Source organism: Panthera onca, chromosome B3 (assembly GCF_046562875.1).
Source record: "Panthera onca isolate mPanOnc1 chromosome B3, mPanOnc1 haplotype 2, whole genome shotgun sequence".
Taxonomy (NCBI): domain Eukaryota; kingdom Metazoa; phylum Chordata; class Mammalia; order Carnivora; family Felidae; genus Panthera; species Panthera onca.
In genome coordinates this window covers 26,536,669-26,550,704 of record NC_138344.1, presented here as the reverse complement: position 1 = coordinate 26,550,704, position 14,036 = coordinate 26,536,669, and the positions used below count along the sequence as shown (strand labels likewise).

General features: G+C 38.3%; 1 protein-coding gene across 3 annotated transcripts in view; it reads right to left on the bottom strand.

Annotated features, from left to right (window-relative positions):
• Nucleotides 1-14,036, bottom strand: part of GABRG3 (gamma-aminobutyric acid type A receptor subunit gamma3) — a 736,855-nt gene that overhangs the window by 313,595 nt on the left and 409,224 nt on the right. For all 3 annotated transcript variants that reach the window (XM_078448932.1, XM_078448933.1, XM_060617920.3), the window contains exon 5: nucleotides 11,484-11,566. In XM_078448932.1, the coding sequence (XP_078305058.1) occupies nucleotides 11,484-11,566 (83 nt within the window). The remainder of the gene's footprint in view (nucleotides 1-11,483; nucleotides 11,567-14,036) is intronic.

The window sequence follows — 14,036 nt, the reverse complement described above, 5'->3', positions numbered from 1 at the left end:
TAGAATGTACCTCAATTATGATTTTGTCTGATATTTTTATTATGATTATAGGTGGGTTATGAGTTTTTAGGAGGGAGACCACATGGCTCAAATGCCATTATCATCACATATCAAGGATAAATATTATCGATATGACTTATAACTGTTGATGTTGACCTTAATCATCTGGCTGAAGTAGTTGTTGTCAGTTTTCCCCACTATAAAATAATTCTTTTTATCCCTTTCCATAATAAACTCTTTGGAAGGAAGTCACTATGCTCATCCTTTACATCCTTTCATCTTCATGAGAGTGGAATATCTACATAAATTATTTGGAATTCTTCTGCATGTGAGATTTGCCTCTTGTCCCAATCTACTTAAGGTGCAATGATACTCTGTGGTATGAGTATATCAAATTTTGTTTATCTGTTCATCAGTTGATGGACATTTGAATATATCTGTATATCAATCTTTATAGCAGCACCACACCACACTGTCTTGGTATTGTAACTTAGTAGTAAGCTTTAAAATTAGATATGTGAGCTCTCTAAATCTGTTCTTATTTGAAGATTGTTTTGGCTATTCTGTATTTCTTGCATTTCCCTATAAACTTTAGAATCAGTTTGTCAATGTCAGGGAAAAAGAGCGGTTGAGGTTGTGATAAGTATTGCACTGAATCTATAGATTATTTTGGAAAGCATTACCACCTTACCAATATTAAGTCTCAGTTCATAAACATAGAATGCCTTTCCATTTGTTTAGATTTTTGTTCATTTCAACAATATTTTTGCACTTTTTAACATACAATCATGCACTTATTTTGTTAAATTCATTCTTAAGTATTGTATTCTTTTCGATACTTTTGTAAATGTAATTGTTTTCTTACTTTGATTGTCAGGTTTTTCATTTCTAGTTTATAGAAATACAAATGTTGTTTATATACTGATCTTGCATCCCACAATCATAATTCAATCCTTTTAAATTTATTGACTTGTTTCATTACTTAACATATGGCTTGTCTTGCATAATGTGTCATGTGCACTTAAGAAGAATGTATATTCTGTTCTTGTTCAGTGGAGTGTTCTATAGATATCTACTGGATCTAGCTACTTTGAACTGTTGTTCAAGTCTTCTGTTTTCCTGTTAGAACTTTTCTTTATAGTTTTTCTATCCATTTTTGAAAGTGTACTATTAAAGTATCTAACTATTATTGCTCATTGTCTGTTTTTCCCTTCAAATCTGTCAACTTTTTCTTTACGTATTTTAATGTTTTGTTAGTAGATGTATGTATATTTATTATTGTTTTGAATTTCTTGATGTGCTGACACATTTTATCATTATAAAATGTCCTTTGTCTCTAATAACAATTTTCCTTAATGTTTTTTTTTCTTATGTTAATACAACCAATCCAATTTTCTTCTGGTCATTATTTACATAATATATCTTATTTCAACTTTCCACTTTCAAATGATTTGTGTTTGAATCTAACTTGTGTATCATATGGACAGTACTTAGTAGGATCATAATCTTTAACCCTTTCTTCCAACCGCAGACTCTTGTTTGCAGTGTTTAATCCTTTTACGGTCAGTGTAGTTACTGATACGATAGAATTTATGTCTGTCATTTTACTATTTGTTATCTATGTCATGTCATTTTTGTTCCTATTTCTTCACTACTGTCTTTTTTGTGTGTTAAATAGATATCTTTTAGTGCAAAAATTTAAGTTCTGTGCCGTTTCATTTAATTTTACTTTTAGCTATTTTTTTGTGATTATCCTATTACAATTAATTTCTTAAAACAATCTACTATGGATTAGTATCAAATTAATTTTAATAGAATGTAATTTTTTTTTTGCTCATATAGCTTCATTTCTACCCCCTTATGTTCTTTCATTTCAGCTTGAAGGACTGCCTTTTTTTTTTTTTATTTTTTTATTTTTTAATATATGAAATTTACTGTCAAATTGGTTTCCATACAACACCCAGTGCTCATCCCAAAAGGTGCCCTCCTCAATACCCATCACCCACCCTGCCCTCCCTCCCACCCTGCCCTCCCTCCCACCCCCCATCAACCCTCAGTTTGTTCTCAGTTTTTAACAGTCTCTTATGCTTTGGCTCTCTCCCACTCTAACCTCTTTTTTTTTTTTCCTTGCCCTCCTGCATGGGTTTCTGTTGAGTTTCTCAGGATCCACATAAGTGTGAAACCATATGGTATCTGTCTTTCTCTGTATGGCTTATTTCACTTAGCATCACACTCTCCAGTTCCATCCACGTTGCTACAAAAGGCCATATTTCATTCTTTCTCATTGCCACGTAGTATTCCATTGTGTATATAAACCACAATTTCTTTATCCATTCATTAGTTGATGGACATTTAGGCTCTTTCCATAATTTGGCTATTGTTGAGAGTGCTGCTATAAACATTGGGGTACAAGTGCCCCTCTGCAACAGTACTCCTGTATCCCTTGGGTAAATTCCTAGCAGTGCTATTGCTGGGTCATAGGGTAGGTCTCTTTTTAATTTTCTGAGGAACCTCCACACTGCTTTCCAGAGCGGCTGCACCAATTTGCATTCCCACCAACAGTGCAAGAGGGTTCCCGTTTCTCCACATCCTCTCCAGCATCTATAGTCTCCTGATTTGTTCATTTTGGCCACTCTGACTGGCGTGAGGTGATATGTGAGTGTGGTTTTGATTTGTATTTCCCTGATGAGGAACGACGTTGAACATCTTTTCATGTGCCTGTTGGCCATCCGGATGTCTTCTTTAGAGAAATGTCTATTCATGTTTTCTGCCCATTTCTTCATTGGGTTGTTTTTTGGTGTGGAGTTTGGTGAGCTCTTTATACATTTTGGATACTAGCCCTTTGTCCAATATGTCACTTGCAAATATCTTTTCCCATTCCGTTGGTTACCTTTTCGTTTTGTTGCTTGTTTCCTTTGCTGCGCAGAAGCTTTTTATCTTCATAAGGTCCCAGTAATTCATTTTTGCTTTTAATTTCCTTGCCTTTGGGGATGTGTCGAGTAAGAGATTGCTATGGCTGAGGTCAGAGAGGTCTTTTCCTGCTTTCTCCTCTAGGGTTTGGATGGTTTCCTGTCTCACATTCAGGTCCTTTACCCATTTTGAGTTTATTTTTGTAAATGGTGTGAGAAAGTGGTCTAGTTTCAACCTTCTGCATGTTGCTGTCCAGTTCTCCCAGCACCATTTGTTAAAGAGACTGTCTTTTTTCCATTGGATGTTCTTTCCTGCTTTGTCAAAGATGAGTTGGCCATACGTTTGTGGGTCTAGTTCTGGGGTTTCTATTCTATTCCATTGGTCTATGTGTCTGTTTTTGTGCCAATACCATGCTGTCTTGATGATGACAGGTTTGTAGTAGAGGCTAAAGTCTGGGATTGTGATGCCTCCTGCTTTGGTCTTCTTCTTCAAAATTACTTTGGCTATTCGGGGCCTTTTGTGGTTCCATATGAATTTTAGGATTGCTTGTTCTAGTTTCGAGAAGAATGCTGGTGCAATTTTGATTGGGATTGCATTGAATGTGTAGATAGCTTTGCGTAGTATTGACATTTTGACAATATTTATTCTTCCAATCCATGAGCAGGGAATGTCTTTCCATTTCTTTATATCTTCTTCAATTACCTGCATAAGCTTTCTATAGTTTTCAGCATACAGATCTTTTACATCTTTGGTTAGATTTATTCCTAGGTATTTTATGCTTCTTGGTGCAATTGTGAATGGGATCAGTTTCTTTATTTGTCTTTCTGTTGCTTCATTGTTAGTGTATAAGAATGCAACTGATTTCTGCACATTGATTTTGTATCCTGCAACTTTGCTGAATTCATGTATCAGTTCTAGCAGACTTTTGGTGGAGTCTATCGGGTTTTCCATGTATAATATCATGTCATCTGCAAAAAGCGAAAGCTTGACTTCATCTTTGCCAATTTTGATGCCTTTGATTTCCTTTTGTTGTCTGATTGCTGATGCTAGAACTTCCAGCACTATATTAAACAGCAGCGGTGAGAGTGGGCATCCCTGTCGTGTTCCTGATCTCAGGGAAAAATCTCTCAGTTTTTCCCCGTTGAGGATGATGTTAGCTGTGGGCTTTTCATAAATGGCCTTTATGATCTTTAAGTATGTTCCTTCTATCCCGACTTTCTCAAGGGTTTTTATTAAGAAAGGGTGCTGGATTTTGTCAAAGGCCTTTTCTGCGTCGATTGACAGGATCATATGGTTCTTCTCTTTTTTTTGTTAATGTGATGTATCACGTTGATCGATTTGCGAATGTTGAACCAGCCCTGCATCCCAGGAATGAATCCCACTTGATCATGGTGAATAATTCTTTTTATATGCTGTTGAATTCGATTTGCTAGTATCTTATTAAGAATTTTTGCATCCATATTCATCAGGGATATTGGCCTGTAGTTCTCTTTTTTTACTGGGTCTCTGTCTGGTTTAGGAATCAAAGTAATACTGGCTTCATAGAATGAGTCTGGAAGTTTTCCTTCCCTTTCTATTTCTTGGAATAGCTTGAGAAGGATAGGTATTATCTCTGCTTTAAACGTCTGGTAGAACTCCCCTGGGAAGCCATCTGGTCCTGGACTCTTATTTGTTGGGAGATTTTTGATAACCGATTCAATTTCTTCGCTGGTTATGGGTCTGTTCAAGCTTTCTATTTCCTCCTGATTGAGTTTTGGAAGAGTGTGGGTGTTTAGAAATTTGTCCATTTCTTCCAGGTTGTCCAATTTGCTGGCATATAATTTTTCATAGTATTCCCTGATAATTGTTTGTATCTCTGAGGGATTGGTTGTAATCATTCCATTTTCATTCATGATTTTATCTATTTGGGTCATCTCCCTTTTCTTTTTGAGAAGCCTGGCTAGAGGTTTGTCAGTTTTGTTTATTTTTTCAAAAAACCAACTCTTGGTTTCGTTGATCTGCTCTACAGTTTTTTTAGATTCTATATTGTTTATTTCTGCTCTGATCTTTATTATTTCTCTTCTTCTGCTGGGTTTAGGCTGCCTTTGCTGTTCTGCTTCTATTTCCTTTAGGTGTGCTGTTAGATTTTGTATTTGGGATTTTTCTTGTTTCTTGAGATAGGCCTGGATTGCAATGTATTTTCCTTTCAGGACTGCCTTCGCTGCATCCCAAAGCGTTTGGATTGTTGTATTTTCATTTTCGTTTGTTTCCATATATGTTTTAATTTCTTCTCTAATTGCCTGGTTGACCCACTCATTCGTTAGTAGGGTGTTCTTTAACCTCCATGCTTTTGGAGGTTTTCCAGACTTTTTCCTGTGGTTGATTTCAAGCTTCATAGCATTGTGGTCTGAAAGTATGCATGGTATAATTTCAATTCTTGTAAACTTATGAAGGGCTGTTTTGTGACCCAGTATATGATCTATCTTGGAGAATGTTCCATGTGCACTCGAGAAGAAAGTATATTCTGTTGCTTTGGGATGCAGAGTTCTAAATATATCTGTCAAGTCCATCTGATCCAATGTATCATTCAGGGCCCTTGTTTCTTTATTGACTGTGTGTCTAGATGATCTATCCATTTCTGTAAGTGGGGTGTTAAAGTCCCCTGCAATGACCACATTCTTATCAATAAGGTTGCTTATGTTTATGAGTAATTGTTTTATATATCTGGGGGCTCGGGTATTTGGCGCATAGACATTTATAATAGTTAGCTCTTGCTGGTGGATAGACCCTGTGATTATTATATAATGCCCTTCTTCATCTCTTGTTACAGCCTTTAATTTAAAGTCTAGTTTGTCTGATATAAGTATGGCTACTCCAGCTTTCTTTTGGCTTCCAGGAGCATGATAAATAGTTCTCCATCCCCTCACTCTCAATCTAAAGGTGTCCTCAGATCTAAAATGAGTCTCTTGTAGACAGCAAATAGATGGGTCTTGTTTTTTTATCCATTCTGATACCCTATGTCTTTTGGTTGGCGCATTTAATCCATTTACATTCAGTGTTATTATAGAAAGATATGGGTTTAGAGTCATTGTGATGTCTGTATGTTTTATGCTTGTAGTGATGTCTCTGGTACTTTGTCTCACAGGATCCCCCTTAGGATCTCTTGTAGGGCTGGTTTCGTGGTGACAAATTCCTTCAGTTTTTGTTTGTTTGGGAAGACCTTTATCTCTCCTTCTATTCTAAATGACAGACTTGCTGGATAAAGGATTCTTGGCTGCATATTTTTTCTGTTTAGCACACTGTAGATATCGTGCCAAGCCTTTCTGGCCTGCCAAGTTTCAAAGGAGAGATCAGTCACGAGTCTTAGAGGTCTCCCTTTATATGTGAGGGCACGTTTATCCCTTGCTGCTTTCAGAATTTTCTCTTTATCCTTGTATTTTGCCAGTTTCACTATGATATGTCGTGCAGAAGATCGATTCAAGTTACGTCTGAAGGGAGTTGTCTGTGCCTCTTGGATTTCAATGCCTTTTTCCTTCCCCAGTTCAGGGAAGTTCTCAGCTATAATTTGTTCAAGTACCCCTTCAGCACCCTTCCCTTTCTCTTCCTCCTCTGGGATACCAATTATGCGTATATTATTTTTTTTTAGTGTATCACTTAGTTCTCTAATTTTCCCCTCATACTCCTGGATTTTTTTATCTCTCTTTCTTTCAGCTTCCTCTTTCTCCATAACTTTATCTTCTAGTTCACCTATTCTCTCCTCTGCCTCTTCAAGCCGAGCCATCGTGGATTCCATTTTGTTTTGCAATTCGTTTAAAGCGTTTTTCAACTCCTCGTGACTGTTCCTTAGTCCCTCGATCTTTGTGGCAAGAGATTCTCTGCTGTCCTCTATACTGTTTTCAAGCCCAGCGATTAATTTTATGACTATTATTCTAAATTCACTTTCTGTTATATTATTTAAATCCTTTTTGATCAGTTCATTAGCTGTTGTTATTTCCTGGAGATTCTTCTGAGGGGAATTCTTCCGTTTGGTCATTTTGGAGAGTCCCTGGCGTGGTGAGGACCTGCAGTGCACTTCCCCTGTGCTGTGGTGTATAACTGGAGTTAGTGGGTGGGGCCGCAGTCCGACCTGATGTCTGCCCCCAGCCCACTGCTGGGGCCACAGTCAGACTGGTGTGTGCCTTCTCTTCCCCTCTCCTAGGGGCGGGATTCACTGTGGGGTGGCGTGGCCCGTCTGGGCTACTTGCACACTGCCAGGCTTGTGGTGCTGGGGATCTGGCGTATTAGCTGGGGTGGGTAGGCAAGGTGCACGGGGGCTGGAGGGGCAGGCTTAGCTCGCTTCTCCTTAGGTGATCCACTTCAGGAGGAGCCCTGTGGCAGCGGGAGGGAGTCAGATCCGCTGCCGGAGGTTTGGCTCCGCAGAAGCACAGAGTTGGGTGTTTGCGCGGAGCGAGCAAGTTCCCTGGCAGGAACTGGTTCCCTTTGGGATTTGGGCTGGGGGATGGGCGGGGGAGATGGCGCTGGCGCCTTTGTTCCCCGCCAAGCTGAGCTCTGCCGTCCGGGGGCTCAGCAGCTCTCCCTCCCTTTGTCCTCCAGCCTTCCCGCTTTCTGAGCAGAGCTGTTAACTTATGACCTCCCAGACGCTAAGTCGCCCTTGCTGTCGGAACACAGTCTGTCTGGCCCCTCCGCTTTTGCCAGCCAGACTCGGGGGCTCTGCTTGGCCGGCGAGCCGCCCCTCCGCCCCGGCTCCCTCCCGCCAGTCCGTGGAGCGCGCACCGCCTCGCCGCCCTTCCTACCCTCTTCCGTGGGCCTCTAGTCTGCGCTTGACTCCGGAGACTCCCTTCTGCTAATCCTCTGGCGGTTTTCTGGGTTCTTTAGGCAGGTGTAGGTGGAATCTAAGTGATCGGCAGGACGCGCTGTGAGCCCCGCGTCCTCCTATGCCGCCATCTTCCGGAACCCCCTTGAAGGACTGCCTTTAGTACTTCTTGTAGGATAGGTTTGTCTGCTAGCAATAAATTCTCCATTCTAATTCATTTGGAAATGTTTTTCTTCAGTTTTAAAGGGTAGGTTTACTGTATATAGAAATTTTGGATGATAGTCTTTCTTCCAGCCTTTAAATAATGTCATCTCCTGCCTTCTGGCCTCCATGGTTTCTGATAAAAAATCAGCTGCTAATCTTATTAAGGACTAATTATTGGTTATGAGTTGCTTCTCTCTTATTGCTTTCTCTTTGTCTTTGCCTTTTGACAGTTTGATTATAATATGCCTAAGTATAGATATTTTTATGTTTATGCTATTTGAAATTCATTGAGCTCTTGGATGTGTAAATCCACATATTTCATCAAATTTGGGAAGTTATTGGTTATTATTTCTTCAAATATTCTTTCTGCTTTCTTCTTCTCTCCTCTTTTTCTTGGATTCTCCTTATGCACGTGTTGCTAAGCTTAATTTTATTCCATAAATCTCTGAGTCTCTGTTCATTTTTCTTAATTCTTTTGTATTTATGTTCTTTGGACCCTATGATGAAAATGAATTTAGAACTTCTGGGTGGCTCAGTTAGTTAGTTAGATACTAACTTGACTCAGTTAGTCGAGTATCTGGCTCTTGGTTTTGGCTCAGGTCATGATCTCATGGTTCCTGAGATTGAGGCCTATGTTGGGCTTTGCATTGACAGCATGAAGCCTGCTTGGGAAAATCTCCCTTCCTCTCTCTGCCTCTCCCTTATTTGCACACACACACACACACACACACTCTGTCTCTCAAAATAAATAAATAAACTTTAAAAAAAATAATAAATCTATATTTAAGTATGCTCATTCTTCCTTCTTTATGCTCAAATCTGCTGCTGAACCCTCGAATGAATGTTTTATTCTAGTTATTACACTTTTTGTTCAATGTTTTTGTTGTGGTAAAATGTACATAATGTCAAATGGTAAGTGTACACTTCAGCGATATTAAGTATATTAACGTTGTGTAGCTATCACCACTATCCATTTCCAGAGTTCTTTTTATTTTACAAAAATAAAACTATATACCATTCAACTGTAACTCCTCATTCCCTCTACATCCAGGTCCTGGTGACCAACTTTTGACATTCTGTCCTTTGATTGTGACTGTGCTCTGATACCTCAAATAAGTGAAACAATACAGTATTTGTCTTTTTGTGATTGTGTTATTTCATTTGGCATCATGCTCTCAAATTTCATCCTTGCTGTAGCATGTGACAGAAATCCCATCTTTTTAAAGTATGAATAATATCCCATTGTATGTATGGACCATTTTTTTTTTTTACTTATCTATGCATCTGTCAATGGACATTTGAGCTGCTTCCACAGGGAAGGGAAAAACCTCAGCTTGTAGACTCAGGAGAAATTTTCCCTAAAAGGAGATTCCTTGTCCATATTTGGCTTTGAGAACAACAAAAAAGCAAAAAAGTCCTTCCCAAGAATGTAAAAACACAGCCTGAAATCAGACACGTAGCTAGAATTCACATATTCTATGTGGCCCAGGAATCCAAGCTTAATCTTTAAAGTAATAGAGACAACCAGGCAAAGCCAGAGCAAAACATCGTTAGAAAAAAAAAAAAAAACTGTTTTAAATGTAAGCCTCAAAGAAATACCACAGAAAAAATTCCAAGAAACATGAGTTCAAATGAAATAATTACTAATTCATCAGAAAAGCAAATTAATTCCATGTAATGGAGTAAAACAAAACAACAAATTCTGCAAATTGCTCCAACAAAGACACCAGAACATTTTGAAAATTTGAATAAATGGAAGGTGACATTAAACATTTAGTGAAGAAATAAGGTGCTGTCAAAATGCATAAAAAATTAGAAAAAAGAAAAAAATTAGAATGTCTAATAATGAGAAACAATTATTGAAATTATAAAGTCAATAGATGAATGAATAGCATACCAGGGCGTTGGAAGGATCTACATAGCTAAATTGAATTGATTGAAGACACTAATAAACAATGAAGTGGACAAGTCACTAAGAAAATTATATGCATATATACCAAAGTGACTCACAAAGAACTAAACTATTTGAATGGTTCCATTTTTTTTAAGTTTATTTATTTATTTTGAGCGAGAGAGGGAGCACGAGCAGGGGAGAGGCAGAGAGAGATGAGAGAAAAAAAATCCCAAGCAAGCTTCCCACTGTCAGCACAGAGCCTAATGCAGGACTTGATCTCACGAACAGTGAGATCATGCATGACCTGAGCCAAAATCAAGGGTTGGACGCTCAACTGAGTCACCTAAGTGCCTCTGAATGGTTCCATAACAGGTAAAGTAATTAAATAGAGAATAGCAGGCCTAAAGTAATCTACAGACAACTTTATCAGACATTCATATACTTTAGACATTTACTTAGTAAGCATTGACAATTTGTGTTACCAACAGTATAATGGTTCAGGGAATGTATTGCTTTAAATTGGGAATCAACCAATTAACTTAATCTCTACAAAAAATTTTTTTGGGTTCCTGGGTGGCTCAGTCGGTTAAACTCTGACTTCAGCTCAGTTCATGATCTCACGGTTCATGAATTCAGGCCCCCAAATGAGGTTCTGTGCTGACAGCTCAGAGCCTGGAGCCTGCTTCAAATTCTGTATCTCCCTCTCTCTCTGCCTCCCCCTTCTTGCATTCTGTTTCTCTCTCTCTCAAAAATAAATAAACATTAATATACATACATATATATATATATATATATATATATAAGCCCAACCTAGGAGATTAGTGAAATTTTGCTTTCTATCTTGTCTTTTTCTGGATCCAAAATGAACTATAAAGTGTGTTCATCTCTTATTTCATTTTCATCTTTCACTTCCAGTGAAGAAACCCACAAAACCTTCTTCTTGAGATTTCATCACATTTGTTTGTCAAGCACTGTATGCAATTTTATAAAAGGTCAATAAATTTAACTAAATTCTTAGTAATACTTAACTACTTGTGATTAACACATTTAAAGTGAAGTATACTAAATTCTACAGATCTATATTGACTATTACTTAAAAAGTTATTTTTATATATAAACACATAAATTTGATATTTCCTTTTATATGTATCTTTGTATGTATTAGATTTTGTCTTTAAGAATCTGTGAAAGATTACTTGTTAGTAATTATTAGAAGATACAGTACCAAAAAAATTACATCCTACAAGAGTGCAATGAGACAAATATAAATATATTTAAATGAATTTGTTAATCTTTCTATTCAGAATATAAAACAGCTTGCTTGAGGATGATACTAAACCCCAAAATATTGCAAATGAATTTTACATACTTCCAAATAACATGCACAATCCATTAGCATAAGGGTCTTTGGTAAGTCGACTGTTCACCGATTTCTGACTCTTCCAATATTACAAGGAATGGTCAAGCTGATCACAGTTTTTTTTAAAGATACCTATTCAGTAACATGCATCCTATGTAATAATGTCTGGAGACAAAATGCCCATGTGTCTAATATCAAAACCATTATCAACTCTTTCTGGTTGCACAGTGATGCTATGATGCTAATCACATGTCTATCTGCCTAAAATCAATAGAAGCTACACGTTCCTTTACAAAGCATTTATACCCCAAGTTAGTACTCACAGCTGGAAAAAATCAGTGGACAGGAATGTTCATCCATGGGAAAGTTGTGCAGCTGTAGCTGGCACTCTGCATTTATGGTGAGCCTGTGGGAGAGCCAAGAATCACTCTTGAAGTCAGCCAGAAGCAACCCAGAAAAGTCCCAGGTTAAGACTAGGGAGCTGCCATTTTATCACAAGTGGGGAGTGGGAGCAGTGCATTTAATTCTTGGCAGTGGTGCCATCCATTCAGGGATACCATTTAGTGGCTTTTGTGTTATTTTGTTTTATTTTTAACTATTGGTAACAGAGAGAATTTCAGTTACTAAAATTCGAAACTGCACCTAGAAACACAAACTCAGAGAGGAGAGAAATAAAAACAACTGTTATTTTATATATTTTTGCCTTCAATCTGTTTGACTGAATTAAACACTTCTTCCATTTTGAGACTGACATATTTGTCTAAATAGGTATAATGACAAATTAATCCACTTGCAGAAGCAATTTCAGATTTGGACAACTCCCTCATTTGACCAAACAGGTGGTAGCACTGCATCCTTCCAGAGAAGACAGCCCTGAGATCAGAGTTTCTATAAAGAATCCCTGGAAGGGCCATGTCCCTATTCTGGTTTGCTGAGGCTCACCTTCATTTCAGATTCTTAATCACATTTCTTTAAGATTGATGAGGAAGTACCTGTAACACCTCATGGCCACAACTTACCTGCAATTAGGAGCTCATACACTGAATGTGGGGGTGAGAAAGAAGAAGTACCCAGCAGCTGGTGGTGGACTTCACTGAGCCAAGAAGACACATGGGTGAGAAGAATTAGAGAATTCACATTATCGTGAGGCATGCTGAGTTTGAAATGCTTTTTTTTAGACCTTCAGGAGGAGACACTACATGGACAGGTAGTTTCAAGCATCTGGAGTCCATAAAGGAAGTTCTGGGTTGGAAGTAGGCATGCAGGAAACCTCAGCATAGATATGGGAAGGAATGAGCTAAGCCAACAGGAGAGAGGAAAATGATTGAAGTGATGAGGAAGTCCTGAGACAGAAGAAGCAGTGTTAGGAGGGACAGCATAAGAGCAGGAGCAGGAGACACAGGGAGGAGTCATGGTGCTGCAAGGCAGTGAGAGAAAGTCTGTTAGAAAAGCATGACCATGCCCAGTGTCACCTGAAAGGTGACAGGCAGTGGGGACAACAGTTTCTGGAAGTTGCTGTCCTGATCCTAATACTAGATGAACAGAAAGGTTAGCCCAGGTTTATGGCATTTCTGTGGTATGTTACAGCTAGATGATCAGTTAGACTTGGACTATGCTAATGGAAAGACTCCTGAGAGACAGAGACTCTGATAACACTAGTTGCCAGTGGTGAATTTTGACAGGTAAGTCAGTTCACTTCTCTGAAGTGCAGTTTTTCTTACATTTACAGGTTTGTGAGGACTGCCTACCCCTTAGGAAGACTCATTACACTAGCTGCCAGTTCCATTAGGGATGCACTGGGGAATGACCTCTGTGCTCTTTTTTCCCTCTGGTCCTGAATTTGGTTATGATTACATTTGTTAATTAGCACTCTAAGACATCTTTATTTTCCTAGCTGAGTTGACCCATTGGGTTAAATACATTAAACATAATTTCCACAGCCTATTTTCAACAGAAATGGATTCTGATGAAGGAATGACTTTATATTCATTGCAGCTAATTTGTAGGTCTTTATTTTCACATATAGTATCATTAGGATGAACTTTTTTAGAATGAGATAACATGTCAAACATGAGAATTGATAGAACTCACCAATATGAAAAGAGGGTCCCATGTGTATAATAATCTAAATTAGAGACTCCAGTATCAGCCCATCGGTGATCCAAAATCCACCAACATCTGAGAGAAGGGCCAACATGGCAGAGAAGTAGGGGGATCCATACTTCCTATGTCTCCCAAAGAAGGGTTGAAGCCAAAGGACTTTAAAGTCCAAGAGTCTGGGAGAAAAAGAGACTGAGTCTACCAGGGAGAAACAGGACAATGTGAGAGAACACAGGGCTACTTCAAGGAACATATCAAAGCACAGATGGTGCTTTGGTGGCAGATCCAAACATCACTACAAGTAGGGAAATAAAATAACCAAAGTCACAACAACAGAGAGAAAGTAACACTCTCCAAAAAACACCTCCTGAAGTGCCAGGCAAGGACAGTGTATAACCAACCGTTAATATAACAGTGCTTGCAGGTGTAGAGCACATAACAAGCTTTTAAACTCATAAAGGGCAAAAAACTAGCCAACATGATGAAACAGAAGAATTCTCCTCAAAAGAAATTACAGGAAGAAGTGACAGCTAAAGAATTGATCAAAACAGATTTAAGCAGCATAACTGAACAAGAATTTAGAATAATAGTCATAAAATTAATCACTGGGCTTGAAAAAAGAATAGAAGACATCAGAGAATCTATTGCTACAGAGACCGAGGGACTCAAAAATAGTCATGATAAATTAAAAATGCTATCAATAAGGTGCAAAATAAAATGGAGGTAGCCACAACACGGATTGAAGAGGCATAGGGGAGAATAGGTGAATTAGAAGA